Source organism: Solanum stenotomum, chromosome 9 (genome assembly GCF_019186545.1).
Source record: "Solanum stenotomum isolate F172 chromosome 9, ASM1918654v1, whole genome shotgun sequence".
Lineage (NCBI taxonomy): Eukaryota > Viridiplantae > Streptophyta > Magnoliopsida > Solanales > Solanaceae > Solanum > Solanum stenotomum.
The window spans coordinates 23,753,525-23,769,745 of NC_064290.1; the positions used below are offsets into that span (position 1 = coordinate 23,753,525).

At 34.5% G+C, this 16,221-nt stretch overlaps 1 protein-coding gene across 1 annotated transcript; it reads left to right on the forward strand.

Annotated features, from left to right (window-relative positions):
* Nucleotides 1–6,611: 6,611 nt before the first annotated feature.
* On the forward strand, nt 6,612–7,256 carry LOC125877384 (uncharacterized). Its single transcript, XM_049558694.1, has one exon. The coding sequence runs from the start codon at nt 6,612–6,614 to the stop codon at nt 7,254–7,256; it is 645 nt and encodes a 214-aa protein (XP_049414651.1).
* The last annotated feature ends 8,965 nt before the right edge of the window (nt 7,257–16,221 follow it).

Sequence of the window (16,221 nt, forward strand, 5' to 3'; positions counted from 1 at the left end):
CAAATATTCACCTCATCGGTCAGTTCTTAAAGCTTTTATGCTTTTATCTAATTGATTTTCAACTTCATTCATATATCTTTTGAAGTACCTAAGTGCTTCAGATTTCAAATAGACATAACCAAAGCACGTGAAATCAATAAATGTAATGAAGTATGTAGCACCAGACCTTGCCCTCACATTCATTGGACCACAAATATCATAATGTATTAATTGAAGTGGGAACTCAACTCTTTTAGCCTTCCCAAATGATTTACACGTAATCTTTCCAGTAAGACAATTTTCACAAGTTGACATATCAATTTTGGTTAAAGAACCTAAATGTCCTTCTTTTGCCAACATATTCATTCGATCTTGCCCTATGTGACCTAATCTTGCATGCCATGTAATAACATTACTATTATTGTTACTTGAATAACATGTCATTACACAACGGTCAACATAATAGTCCTAAGTTGAAGGATTACAATCTAGTACGATAAAACGGTCATAACGAAGTCCAAAACCATATAAAACATTATCTAAAGTTATTCTAACACTATTACGAATAAAAAAACAAATCAAAACCAACATCTAATAGAACAGACACATATACTAAATTTCGTCGAATCTCTGGAGCATATAGGACGTCATGCAACATCAAAGAACGACCACCACGCAAGTCCACTTTGCAAGTGTCTATCCCTTTAACTTCTAGTTTCACAATATTTCCCACGTAGATCCACCTTGATTTAGATTAAACTCGACGAAACTCCACAAATGCTTCTCAATCTCGACTCACGTGGTCGATGGATCCTGAGTCTAATATCCACAGAAGATAAGATTCAGTTAGTAAAGAAGTGCTAGAAACATATGTAGCACTTACAGATGCGTTCAAAAATGATACCTTTTTTGGTTCAGTGCATTCACGAGCAAAATGCCCCAACACTTGGCAATTGTAGCACTTCATTTTGCTCTTGTCTCTCTTCTTGAAAAATCATTTTCTTTTCTTGGAATTTGACTTCTTCTTTTTCTTAGAGGGTCCTTCTCCAATCTCTTTGTTTTTCCCATTTCTTTTACAGTTCTTTTTGCGCTTGAAGCCTGAAGATTTTGTACCACTTGACTCTGCCACAAATGCATTAGAAGCAGTTTTAGCAGCACCAAGGCGTTCATTTTCAAGTTCAACGTGGCGGGCAACATAAGAAAAGGTTTTGATGCTATCATTATGGGTCAAGTTAACCTTCAAATATTCCCAATTACTGGGAAGAGACCGAATCATTGCCTGGACTTGTTGCTCATCCGAAAGAACATGGCCAGCACTCTTGAGTTGAACTATCATGCTTGACATCATCATTAGGTGTTGTATGACATTTTGATCATGACGCTTCTTATAAGTTTCAAATTTGATAGTTTACTGTTGGAGGTGGGTTACAGACGTACCCCAGGGTGGCAGCTCAGGGGTGAAAGACTAGCATGGGCAGATCCCAATTGCTATAGAAGGGTGGCAGCCCAGGGTGAAAGCCTAGCATGAGCCGATCCCAATTTGTGTAATTATGAGGACCGCATCCCAGGGGTTAAAATACCTAGCATAGGTTATGCTCTTCTACCACTGATCAGCTAGTCATTCGCATCACATTTCTTATAAATATCATAACACACAGAAAGGTAAAGACAAGAATGTAACATACATGATCCCACAAGAGTTAACAAATGTGGTCTTCTGTTCTAATTTATGCACACATATATTGATGCTTGGTTTCATTCGAACTCTTATTTTATATATGTTATTGCCTTACATATTCAGTACATTTTCTCGTACTGACGTCCCTTACGGGGGACGCTGCATTTCATGCTACAGGCACAGGTACTTCAGCTAGTAGACCTCCTCAGTAGGAGCACACGACACTCAGCTACTTTTGGTGAGCTCCAGATTGATTCAGAGCTTTACTGAGTCTTTGGTAGATTCCTTTTGGTATTGTATCGTAGTTAAGAGTAAGATGGGTCTGTCTCGACCTACTCTAAGGTTTTCTATCTTTTAGAGGCTTTATAGACTTATGTATATGGTTCAGTTACGTCTTACCAGTTTTGGCCTCAACGGCCAAGTCTTGTATATATGTTTTGGATCTATTTATGTTGGTTCGTATCGCTACATCGTATGTGAACTTGTCACAAGAGTGTCATAGTTATAAGCATAGTAAGCACAAGTTACATATTGGTTCTCTCGGGCCTTCAGGGCATCGGGTGTCTGTCTGTCTTCATGGGATTTGAGGCGTGACAAAAGTGGTATCAGAGCAGGTCATCCTAGGATGTCTACAAAGTCATGTCTGTGTAGATTTTTGCTTATGGATGTGTTGTGCACCACATTTATAAACAGGAGGCTACGGGACATGTAGGAGTTCTCTCTTTTCTTTCATTTCTTAGATCGTACGATGGAACCAGTGTAGTAGGTTAATCATATCTAATTTCTAAATTATTTTATTATATCAAAGATGCCGATTACGAGAAGGAGTAAAAGTATTGGTAAGCGAGTAGATGTGGCTGCCTAAGAAGGGACCAATCAACCACCACCTAGTCAAGTTGTTCAAGGTGAGGCTCAAGATGAGTCTTTATCACAGACTTCAAGGAGGGAAGTTGCACCTCAAGAACCCCCTACTAATGCTACCAAGCAAGATTTGAGGAATGCAGTCCAATTATTGACACGTATAGTTGTTGGCCATAGCCAAAGGCAAGAAGGACTAGTTGCAGGTACTAGTGGTGTAGATAGAACAGCTGGCACGCGGATACGTGATTTCCTTAACTTGGACCCTCCATCATTCACCAGGTCAGATCCTAATGAAGATCCACAAGATTTTATAGATCAGATCCAACGCACTTTCGATGTTATGCATATAAGTGGTAAAGAAGCGCTCGAGCTAGCAGCATATAGATTAAAGGGTGTGGCTATATTATGGTATGAATCTTGGAAGCAATCTAGGGAAATAGATGTACCTTCAACTACATGGAAAGAGTTTAAAAAGACACTCCTTGACCATTACCTGCCATTGGAAATCTGAGAGGCCCATGCAGATTAGTTCTTAAATCTCCACCAAGGAAGTATGAGCGTGAGAGAGTACAGTCTCAAATTTAATTCCTTATCCAGGTATGCTCCTAATGTAGTAGCTACTATGGAGGATAAAGTTCATCGATATATGGATAGATTTGATTCATATCTGGTTAGAGATTGTACCATTACTTCATTGAATAAAGATATGGACATAGCAAGGATGCAAGCTTTTGCACAAAAGTTGGAGGATCAAAGGCAAAGAAGAAGGACACAAGAGTCAGAAACAGGGCATTCTAAGAGGGCCAGATCCATGGGGCAGTTTACACCATCCCAAGGTGAGTTTAGGCCTCGGTTCTTTAACAGACCGCCTAGGCCGTCATCTTCCTACTCTACAGCTAGTGCCCCACCTCAGTTTCAAGAGTATAGGGGCAATCAGTTTGGGCAAAGAGGTGAAAGCCAAGGTTCACGAACATCGGGGTACCAAGAGCAAGGAAGTATGTGCCAATCAAAACCTCATCGATAGTCTTGTAAACAATATGGAAGAAATCATTTAGGTGCATGTTGGTTTGGGACAAATGTTTATTTTTGGTGTGGTACACCGGGTCATATGATGAGAAATTACCCTCATAGGGGTGTGGGTGGTGTGGCACAACCTACTAGATCAGTTATTGCATCCTCATCATCAGCACCTTCTTTAGGTAGGGGACAAATGCCTATTGGTCGTGGTAGAGGAGTTAGGGGAGCAGCTAGTTCTAGTGGAGTTCAAAATTGCACATATGCTCTCGAGGATCGACAAAATTTAGAAGCCTCGCCGGATGTGGTTACAGGTACATTGTCCATCTTTTCACATATTGTATATGTATTAATTGATCCAGGGTCTACACTATCATATGTTACTCCATTGATTGGTGAAAACTTCAAAAGAACACCAGAATTATTAGTGAAGCCATTTGAAGTGTCTACACCAATTGGAAAGTCTATTATAGCTAGAAGGGTTTATCGTAATTACATTGTAACTGTTTGTGATCGTGACACATTGGCTGACCTTGTTGAGCTAGAAATGGTGGATTTTGATGTTATAATGGGTATGGATTGGTTAGCTTCTTGTTATGCCACGGTAGATTGCCGAACTAAGATGGTGCATTTCCATTTTCCAAAAGAGGTCGTCCTTGAATGGAAAGGTAATATTGGGACACCAAGAGGTAAATTTATTTCTTATCTTAAGGCAGAGAACATGATGTCCAAAGGATACATATGTCATCTAGTGAGAGTGAAAAATATAGATGCAGAGCCACCAACTCTTCAATCCATTCCAGTGGTAAATGAATTTCTCGATGTATTTCCTGAAGATCTTCCAGGTTTGCCTCCAGAATGAGAAGTAGAGTTTGGTATTGATGTGATTCCAGATACTCAACCTATATCCATCCCTCCATATAGAATGGCCCCAGCAGAATTACGGGAGTTGAAGGAGCACTTAAAAGACTTATTACAAAAAGGATTCATAAGGCCTAGTATGTCCCCATAGGGAGCACCAGTTTTATTTGTACGCAAGAAAGATGGCTCGTTAAGAATATGTATCGACTACCGACAATTGAATAAGGTAACGATTAAAAACAAATATCCCCTTCCTAGAATTGATTATTTGTTTGATCAGTTACAAGGTGCTAAATGTTTTTCAAAGATCGACTTGAGGTCGGTGTATCACCAAGTAAGGGTCAAAGACAAAGATATTCCCAAGACAGCTTTTCGGACACGGTATAATCATTTTGAGTTTTTAGTCATGTCATTCGGGCTAACAAATGCACCAGCAACTTTATGGATTTGATGAATATGGTATTCAAGCCATTTCTAGATGTGTTTGTGATAGTATTCATAGATGACATTTTGGTGTATTCAAGATTGAAAGATGACCATGCTAATCACTTGCGGCAAGTTTTACAAATTATTCATGATCGTAAGTTGTATGCGAAGTTCTCTAAATATGAGTTCTGGTTGAAATCTGTGGCATTCTTAGGTCATATTGTATCCGATGAAGGAATAAGGGTTGATAACCAAAAGATGAAAGCCGTGAAAAACTAGCCAAGACCTACAACGCCCATGGAGATCTATAGTTTCCTTGGATTGGCAGGTTATTACAGAAGGTTCGTTGAAGGATTCTCTTCCATTGATGCACCCTTAACAAAGCTAACACACAAAGAAACCAAGTTTCAGTGGAGTGATGAATGTGAAAGAAGCTTTCAAGAGCTGAGGAATAAATTAACTTCTACACATGTATTGGTACTTCCAGAATGAACAGAAAGGTATGCAGTGTATTGTGATACTTCGAGAGTGGGCCTAGGATGTGCATTGATGCAACACGGTAAAGTAATAGCTTATGGCTTAAGGCAGCTGCGGCCACATGAGAAAAATTATCCAACTCATGATCTAGAGCTAGCAGCAGTTGTATTGCTTTGAAGATATGGAGCCACTACTTGTATGGAGTTCATGTTGACATATACACTGATCACAAGAGTTTGCAATATATCTTTAAGCAAAAGACATAAATCTGAGGCAGCGGAGATGGCTGGAGCTATTAAAAGATTATGACATTGATATCTTGTATCATCCCGGGAAAGCAAATGTAGTAGCTGATGCGTTAAGTCGTAAAATAATGGCAAGCACTTATGGGCAGTCTATGGAAAGACAAAGAATAACTAAGGATCTATGTCAACTAGCTAGCTTGGGGGTTCGCCTTCTTGAATCTCCAGACGACGAGGTTATTGTGCAAAATGTGGCAGAATCCTCATTAGTAGTGGAAGTGAAAGAGAAGCAGTACATTGATCCTATTCTATTAAAGCTTAAGGAGAATGTACAACAGGGTATGACAAAGGCATTTGAGCTTACACAAGAGGGAGTACTTCGATGTCAAAACAGATTGTGTGTACCTAATGTAGATGAGTTAAGAAACAGGATTATGATGGAAGCACATCATTTGAGATATTCTGTCCATTCGAGGTCAACTAAAATGTATCATGACTTGAAAGAAATGTATTGGTAGGGGGACATGAAGAAGAACATTGCGGAATTTATGGCTCAATGTCCAAATTATCAACAAGTAAAAGTAGAGCACCAAAAGCTCGGAGGTTATATGCAGTGTATAGAACTTCTAATTTGGAAATGGGACATGATCAACATGGATTTTGTCACTGGTTTGCCTCGTTCATTTCGGAAGTTTGATTCTATATGGGTAATTGTTGATAGACTGACCAAATCAGCGCACGTCTTGCCAGTCAAGACTACTTATACAGTTGAAGAATAATGTGAGGTTGTATATTAAAGAGATAGTTCATCTACATAGAGTGCCAATCTATATTATATCTAATAAGGGAGCTCAATTCACTGCAAAATTTTTGGATCATTTCAGAAGAGTTTGGGCACACAAGTAAATTTAAGTACAGACTTTCACCCTCAAACGGACAGTCAGGCAGAGCGTACAATTCAAACACTTGAGGATATGTTGCGAGCTTGTATATTGGACTTCAAAGGTAGTTGGGATGATCATTTGCCATTGATCGAGTTTGCATACAACAATAGCTGCCATTCAAGTATTAAAATGGCACCTTATGAAGCTTTATATGGTAGAAAATGTAGATTCCCAATTGGCTGGTTCGAAACAGGTGAAACTGCCTTATTTGGGCCAGATCTTGTTCATCAAGCTATGGAAAAAGTCAAAATGATACAGCAGTGGCTAGAAATAGCTCAAAGTCGACATAAATCATATGTGGATGTTAAAAGGAGAGGACTAGAATTTTTTATAGGGTATTGGGTGTTCTTGAAGGTGTCACCAATGAAAGGGGTAATGAGGTTTGGTAAAAAGGGAAAGTTGAGTCCATGCTATATAGGGCAGCATAAGGTTATTCGAAGAATTGGCCAAGTTGTGTTTGAGTTAGAGTTACCTCAAGAGCTTTCCATTATTCATTTGGTGTTTCATGTCTCAATGCTTCGAAAATGCATAGGTGACTCATCTCGTATTACTCCTACTGAAGATGTACAGGTTACGAGAGATCTCACTTATAAAGAAGTACCCATTGCTATTCTGGATCGACAAGTTCAGAGGTTAAGAAATAAAGAAGTAGATTCTGTAAAAGTATTATGGAGGAACCAACAAGTAGAGGAAGTTACATGGGAAGCGGAAGAAGCAATGAAATTGAAGTATCCTTATCTCTTTCAGATCGATGAGAAGGATGAAGATGCGTAGTTAAGGCGTTGACAAGTAAGTATAAGTCTATATGTATTATGTGATTAGTAGTACTAACTTAGGCTTGAACATGTTTGGGCTGGATAACCATGCTAACATTTGAGGATGAATGTTTTAAGGGAGGAAGGATGTAACAACCCGTATTACGCATATGCTTGTTATATTCTTGTGATACTTGACTTAGCCTTATGGTATAGGTGAGGGACCATGATTCTTATATGATTAGTGTCGGTTTAAACTAGCTCGGAAAGTGATGTGATGCCTTGCACGTTTCAGCATGTGTACTGCAAGTTAACTCCAACGGGAGTATTTAAAGAGACAGTAAGGTGGTAATTGAGCTTAAAGTTGAAAAGTGCTAAGTTAAAGCAAAAGAGATTAATATTTAGAAAATGGAATAAAATAAGTGAGGTGCTTGCTTGACTTAACTAAGCTAGCATGTGACAAGTAGGTGTATCACCTACTTTGACTTATTGACCAGTCCAAAGGACCAAGTAGGTGCATCACCTACTTGAGCTTTATGGATCTAGTTTAAAAGGCCAAGGTTTATGGATCAGATTTGGGCCTATCCTAATGGAGTCACTTGAGGCCCAAACTAAGTTAAATAAAAGGAAAATGAAATTTAAGCCCAACAGCCAAAATCTGTCAAGGCCCAATATTTAAGCCCAAGTGAAAGCAAGTAGGTGCATCACCTAGTTTGACCTTTTGAGCTGTTTGATGTACATAAGCAGGTGCATCACCTACTTGACCAATTAGTGGCTGAAAATGAAGTTTTATAGAGGATATTCTTAAAGGTGAAGAAAACTCAATATAAGATATATTGGCTGTTATTCTCACTTATTTTAACACACAATATTGAGGATTAACTCCAGTTATCTCTCTCTTTTCTCTTAAGGATTAAAACAGCAGCCTTAAAGTTCTTTTAGGGTTCTTGAAGAAACCATCATCTCTAAAAGACAAGGTAAGTGAAAACACTTATGAATTTAGCTTAATTCTCCCATGGATGATTAGGAAAACATGTTATTCATGCTCAAGTATAAGTATAAAGGCATAATATTTCCAGAAGCTACAGCTCACTTCCTTGGTTATTAAGATGCTTTTCTTCTCTTCTTTGGTTTAAGTGTGAAGGGAAGTTGAAGTTCTTGAAGATTCCAAGTTAAAAGGGAAAATTGCATAAATTAAGGTAAGGCGACTGCTCTTTTTTTTGTCCTCTTTATTTATGAGTGAGGAATTATGGATGTGTTGTCATAAAGAACTCAAAGGGGTTGTGAGTTCAATAATTGGTTGTATGATAAAGAATATTTGAGGTTGTTTATATGTATTGTTGTTGGTGCAACTTGGGTAATCTTGGAAAAGGATATATAATGTATGTATTGGGCAGAGAAGGAGGGTGTGGTGATACACATTATTTTGAGGGCTATATGGGCTCATAATCCGTCAAGTTAGCTACTATTTTATGAGGCTCACGGTGTGATAGCAGCTAATTTTAGTTTATCATGACTTATATTGTAGATTAAAACCAAAAAGGGGAGGTTGAATCATGATAGTTGTATTGGTAAGAGGATAAGGTATGTAAGGCTATTCGATTCAATATTCTTCGACATGAAATCTGATACTTGCAATCAATATCAATAAGGGAATTTCCTAAGTTCTATTCATAGTAAAGAAAACATAGTGGCAGCTTACGATCTCCAAATAGCTGACAATAATTCCCCCTCTCCTTAGTGTATAGAATTACTTCATTATATGTTCACTACTCTATACTTATGTAATTATCCTCCTATATGCTGGTATATAAATGGTATTTGCAAAAGCAAGTTTGGTGAATCATCCTCTTAGTCAGTTGAAGTCAATCGTGTCATTTAAGCTCACAAGTAATGCATTGATGTTACATAGCTCCTTATGTCATTGTTACTGCCTTGAAGTATTATTTTCATGTCTTCTACTACTGGTCCGTAGTTCCAAATATAAAAAATGATTATGACAACCAAAATATCAATCTCAAATATTAAAGAATCTAAGTAAGCAATCTGTATAATTAAGGGTGGCAACTCAGGGGCAAAAGCCTATCATGGGCCGATCCCAATTGTTATAGAAGGGTGGCAGCTCAGGGCGAAAACCTAGCATGAGCCGATCCCAATTTGTGTAATTATGAGGACCGCATTCCAAGGGTTAAAATGCCTAGCATGGGTCATCCTCTTCTACCACTGATCAGCTGGTCATTCGTATCACATTTCTTATAAAGATCATAACACACAGAAAGGTAAAGATAAGAATGTAACATACATGATCCCACAAGAGTTAGCAAAGGTGGTCTTCTGTTCTGATTTATGCACACATATATTGATACTTGGTTTCATTCGAACTCTTATTTTATATATGTTATTGCCTTACATATTCAGTACATTTTCTCGTACTGACGTCCCTCGTGGGGGACACTGCATTTCAAGTTGCAGGCACATGTACTTCAACTAGTAGACCTCCTCAGTAGGAGCACACGACACTCAGCTACTTTTGGTGAGCTCTAGATTGATTCAGAGCTTTACTGAGTCCTTGGTAGATTCATTTTGGTATTGTATCGTAGTTAACAGTAAGACGGGGTCTGTCCCGACCTACTCTAAGGTTTTCTGTCTTTTAGAGGCTTTGTAGACTTATGTATATGGTTCAGTTGTGTCTTAACAAGTTGTGGCCTCAACGGCCAAGTCTTGTATATATGTTTTGGATCTATTTATGTTGGTTCGTATCGTTGTATCCTATGTGAACTTATCACAAGAGTGTCCTAGTTATAAGCATAGTAAGCACAAGTTACATGTTGGTTCTCTCGGGCCTTGAGGGCATCAGATGCCTGTCCGTCTTCATTCTTAGATGTGTGCCCACATAACATGAGTAGTAATAAATTCCTCACATTCATGTGTGAGGTCATCAACTACAGAACTAACTATTATTTCACGTAACTGGAGTTAGCTTTTTTCCAAGCTTTGTAAATTTCAAGATCCCTTCTGTGTTTTGCAGAACTACCCTCTTCTGGTTGATTCAAAATATGATTTATACCTTCCAGAGCATTTTGCTCTTCTAGTACATATCATAATTTATGACTCCAGATGTCGTAATTGTCACGGTTAAGTTTTTCACATTTGTTTAAGTCAGCAATGATACTTTTTGATGCCATGTCTGTTTTGAGATATAATAAGGCAACAATTTTTAATCAATTATGCATGTAACATACACATTCAAGCAAATCAATTCTCATAAAGGTTTCATATCTAATATAAAATCGAAAAGACACGTAAGCATCCAAGCATCATCTACAAAATAAATATTTAACCAAAATTTGAAACTAACTTCTTAATGTGTATACTAATATATTGAAGACTTTTAATAACAAGGATTTTTCAAGTCTAAATAACATAAATAGAGAAAAAACAAACTACATAATTCATATATATTGAAAAACAAATAAATAAAAACAAATTACTAGTTTTTTAAAGACTAAAATCCTCCCACAAGTCTTCAAGGCAACAAATATACACCCTAAAAGGCTGACTAGGCCAAATGTCATGATAAACACCGGTCAATCTACTGCCCCAAGGTTCACGGAGAGCGTCTGTTAAATAAGCTAGGGCCCTCCAATCTGAAATTTCCTTATAATCAGCCAGTTCAACCCATTTTATTTCAAAAAAAGTAAATAAAATCTCGTGCTGAAATATTAGGAGACATCTTCAAAGACTCAAATTCTTTAAATTTCTTCTCTCTTTTCTCCGATCTGCCCTTTGATTCCTTAACAGATTTTGTGTCGCCCTTAGGACACCAATCTGTATGACCTCACGCCCTCGGAAACATGTCCTACGACGACTTGCTCTTCTACCCCGTCCCTTTGCTCTACTTTGAGAATTCCCACTTGGAGTAATTTGAGCATGTTCCCGTTCAGCCATATCTGAAATGGAAACAAAACAGAAATATGGTTAATACCATTTAATGTGACAACGTATGTCACAAATTTCTGGTAGAAGACAAGGAATTGTTTAAGGAACATAAGGACTAAGCGAATTTTCAAGACCAATTTTAATACACATATCTAGTCAAAACAATTGGTCACTACTCTTTTATTAAATAAATAAGATAACTCATAGCCTTAAAAAAATTAAATTTAAAAGGCCAAAAAAAATTATATGGACCCAAAATAGTTGTTGTAATGTCCAAAAAAAAATCATATTTATATATTATTCCTTTCAAATAATAAAATAAAAGGTACAACAACTAGAAAAATGGACCACATATTTTATTTTTTCATTTATATTAAACGAAAGACAAAACAGTACTACTATCTTCAAAGGAAAAACAAAATGTTATCTGGAAAAAAATTAGCAGTGACAAGTAGGGGGTGTTCATGGTTTGGATTAAAACCGATCCAAATCAAAAAACTGAACCAAACTGATAAAATAAAACCGATTTTATTTGGGTTTGGTTTGGTTTTAAATTTTTGAAAACTGATAGTATTTGGTTTGGTTTGGTTATGGTTTTATTAGAAAAAATCGAAGAAATAACCGAATCGAACCGAACCGATGAATTATATACATATATTTTATTAATATACATACTTAATATATTGTTTTTATAAACAATTTTTAAGATCTTATACATATTTTTATTAAAATTTCTTTATAATTTACTTATTGAAAGCAAAAATGCCCAAGATGAAACATTTATCTTATTGATTTCATGTATATGAGTGTCTATGACAATTCTTTGTGGGACTGAAAATGTTATTTTCTCTTCCTTCTAGGCCAATATAGTGAATTTTAAAGCTTTATTGATAGTAAATTTAGTGATCGAAAATTCAGTAATCTAAGTCATTCTAACTATTTTTCATTTTGAATGGATTGTTGTCACTTTTTTCACATTTTGAATGAATTGTTTCTTTTAATTTTGTGTATGGTTAATAACCGAATAACCGAACCAAACCAAACTGAAATCGATAACCACCAAATCGATAAATGTATATTATATTATATTTGGTTTGGTTTGATTTTGATAATTTTAAAACCGATTAAGGTGGTTTGGTTTTGGTTTTGACCAATAACCGATACAAACCGACCCGTGAACACCCCTAGTGACAAGTCTTTCATTTATATAAATATATAATATGTAATATAAAGCACTAGATGCTCTTTTCAATAACCAATCTAAAAGGTACTTTATTTTGTCATTATTAAAAATAAATAAAAAACATCAACATCTTTTCAAAGAAGAAAAGCATGAAAAGTACTTTCACAAGTCCTTCTTCTTTTTCATCCTACGAACTTAACAAGTCCTTTTTACAAATACAATTCTCTTTTTAAGGAACTTCTTTTGAGAAAAAAATAAAAGGCCCTTTTACAAGACCAAAAAATAACAAAATCTCATACCTTTTTTTTTCATTATAAATAGGGAAAAGGGTAAAAAATACCCCTCAACTTTGATTTATTGGTTGACTTTACCCTTATCGTTAAAATGAAGTTATTTATACCCTCACTGTTAGCAAACTTGTCATATGTACCCTTATTTAGATGAAAATCCCCAAATCAATCAAAATCGACCCAATTTCAATTAAAATTGTCCAATTATCTATTACCCAAATCCGACCCGACCCGACCCATTATACTAAACAAATAACAACAAACCCTTCTCTTCTCTTTCTCTCTCAACAACTTGAACAATGACTTCTTCTTGCTCCATCAAAAAGATCCAGAATCGTCTCAAGCAATATAAGGATAACTCTCTTCGTCCTCTTTCTTTTCTTTATTAATTTTCCTTTGATTCCGACGAACTGGCGCACATTTGGCTCTTCTTACTCTTCCTCCGATTCCAATGAACCGACACAAATTGATTTGAACCGATGTTTTCTCCTGCCGATTACCAACATGGTTTTTTGAGATAAAAAAAAATGAAATATTGATGGGTTTTGGTTCAAATCAATGGCAAAAAATTGAAAGATTGAAAGCAGGGAATATGTAAGAAAATTTAGTGTGGAAGAAAATGGGGTGGAACAGTGAGGCATAAGGGTTTTGGCCTCTTGCTTTTTGATTGTCATCTTGCCAGGAGAAGATGTGAATCTCCAATAAGTTCTTCAATTGTATTTGTCACTAAATCTGCAATTAAGTTTTTTAGTTGTATTTGTCATCATTGGGATCGCTCAAAGGTTGTCGGAGTACAAAGAAACATCACTAAATACTCTAATGGTGTTTTCTCATTTATTATCGTCTATGCAAAAATGATTTGTACCATGACAGTAGCTTTCCATTTCCTCTAATGGTGCTTTTTCATTTTTGTTGGTTTATGTACATTGAGTTGTACATTAGTGTATAAAATCTATGTTTTTGACAACATTGGGGAAGAAAATTTAAAGTTTCACCAATGTTATTTGGTTTAGTGGGTCGGGTCCAAATTAAAAGAGAGAATCAATTTTAAATGGGTAATTTAAATTGAAATTGGGGATTTGGGGTCGATTTAAGGTAACCGTTAATTTGGAGGGTATAAATGACAAGTTTGCTAACGGTGAGAGTATAAATAACTTCATTTTAACAGTAAGGGTAAAGTCAATCAATAAAGCAAAGTTGATGGGTATTTTTAACCCTTTTCCCTTATAAATAAGAAAGGACATGCCAACACCATCTTTTATCTAAGAAAAATCTTGCCTCACTTTCTCTCGGTATTGAAATACGCTTTCACCATATTCCTAAAAAAAATATTTCAGAAAACTTTACTCATCTTCCTTAAAAATTCTTTCAATCCATAATCTCAATAAAGATGAATGATAAAGACATCGAATCATCAATATCTATGAATTCTACTTCTGTGTGAGAGAAAAAAAACCCAAATACACACTGCTCAAACACCATTTTTTATTCAAAATCAAAAGCACAATATTGGGTTCAAATATGCTTTGTAACAAGTGAGTAACATGTACTATATCCTTTATTTCAAGTTTTTTTTTTAGAATATGACAATTGTTAACAACTATCGATAGTGACCAACTACAAGAAACAATATTCAAAATGAAAGAACAAACATCCATGGCTCTGATACCGATGTAATAATTTAGGTAACATGGAGAAAATTGTCAGATTAATAATTGAATCTTGTGAAACAGTTGCTCCAAGTCCGACTTTGAGTCTCAAGGAATCAAAGTTTATGATTCACAAACTAAATCTCTAATTGTTTGTTGATGTTCTCAAAAAAGAAAAAAAGTTTCTCTGTTTTTTGTTTTCTGTTCTTTCACTCTTCTCAAGTGTAAAAGAAAAAACTTAATTTAAAAAGGAGAACATATTAGTGTTTTCCCACCCCTTTTTAAATTAGTATTAGATTGTGCATTCGTTATATAGATTATATAGTCTTAAAAGATCATGATCATTTTTTTTCGTACAAAATACTTTTTAAGAAGAAGTATCTTTAAGTTGTTACTTTTTCTAGCCAATAACTATAATTTTACATAAGATTATCTATTTGAATTTGAATCTCAATCTTTTAAATCTTTATCTATGATTTATTCATATCTCCATTTTACTTTTTCTATTTAATGTCTTTAATCTATTATTATGGGAACAAACATTCACAAACCCTATTTAGTATTTTATTTGCCATAGATAAAAAATATAATTCTTATTGACTTATTATTTTAATTATTTTATAGAACTACTGCAAATTCTACAATCCACATTGGATAGAACATGTGGCTAATGTTTAAGTGTTTTTAGACTCTTATTTATATCTAATATAAGAATAATCTTTATTGATTGACATCTATTTAATTATCTAAAAAATATATAATAATTTTAAAATTACATAATTTAGATCTTTTCCTAAATTTTTACTGCAAATTGCATTTACTGATTAATGTGGCTTTAACATTTAATCATTTTTTATTAGCTATTTGTTTCAAATATATAGATATGAAGAGATTTTTTTAAGAAAAATATTTTAAAAATAAAAAGAAAAAGGGATGTAGGTGCAAGAAAAAAGCCACCCGTTCTTTTTTACTATTATTGTGCACTTATGATTGTAACTTTTTAAAAAACACATAATCTGCAAAAAAGAAAAAAATTACAAAATTTATTAATTATTAAAATCAATTTAAAATCTGAAATAAATATTAAAAGTGTAAAGACTTTACAAAAACATGGTTTTACAAAAATAAAAAAAATAAAAAATAACTTAACTCTTTCTTTGGTCACCCTTTTTGACTTTATTTATATAAAAAATAGTTTTTATCCAAATCAATATCCTAAGTTTTTGTTAAATTATTTAAAACTAATATTTTAAACAATCTAAATTTGTATTAGTTGGTATTTAAAATTTAAATTTTCAAAAAATCTATATATTTGCTAGATGTATTCTTTTAAAAATTAGAAAGTTACCATATTTGATATAACTCTTTTTTATTTTTATAAAAATAAATAATAAAACATGTGGCTAATGTTTAAGTATTTTTGGACTCTTTTTTTTATTCTAATTAGAGTACTTATTTTTATTAATTGACATCTATTATATATAATTTAAAAAATATGTAATTATTTTAAAATTACATAATTTAGATCTTTTCCTAAAATTTCTTTGCAAATTGCCGTTACCTATTAATGTGGCTTTAACGTTTACATTTTTATTAGTTAGCTATTTGTTTCTAATATAAGATATGAAGAAAATTAGAAATACAAAATCAGTTTAAAAAAGAAAAAGAAAAAGGGTCGTGGGTGGAAGGAAAAAACCACTCATTTTTTCACTTTTATAGTGTATATCTGTCATTTGATAGTTTTCAACACACGCCATATAAGCTATTAATTTTCATTATACTAGGAGAAGTATAGGTTGTTATAATAATGTTTTGTTTCTTGAAAGAACATACCATGTACATATATTATGATAAAATTCTATTAGCATCAAATATTAATATAAAATTAAAATATCATATATAATTATATATGCACTTTTGTTA

Coding starts and splice junctions, on each gene's coding strand:
- LOC125877384 (XM_049558694.1), top strand. CDS start 6,612: ATGGCACCTTATGAAGCTTTATATGGTAGAAAATGTAGATTCCCAATT.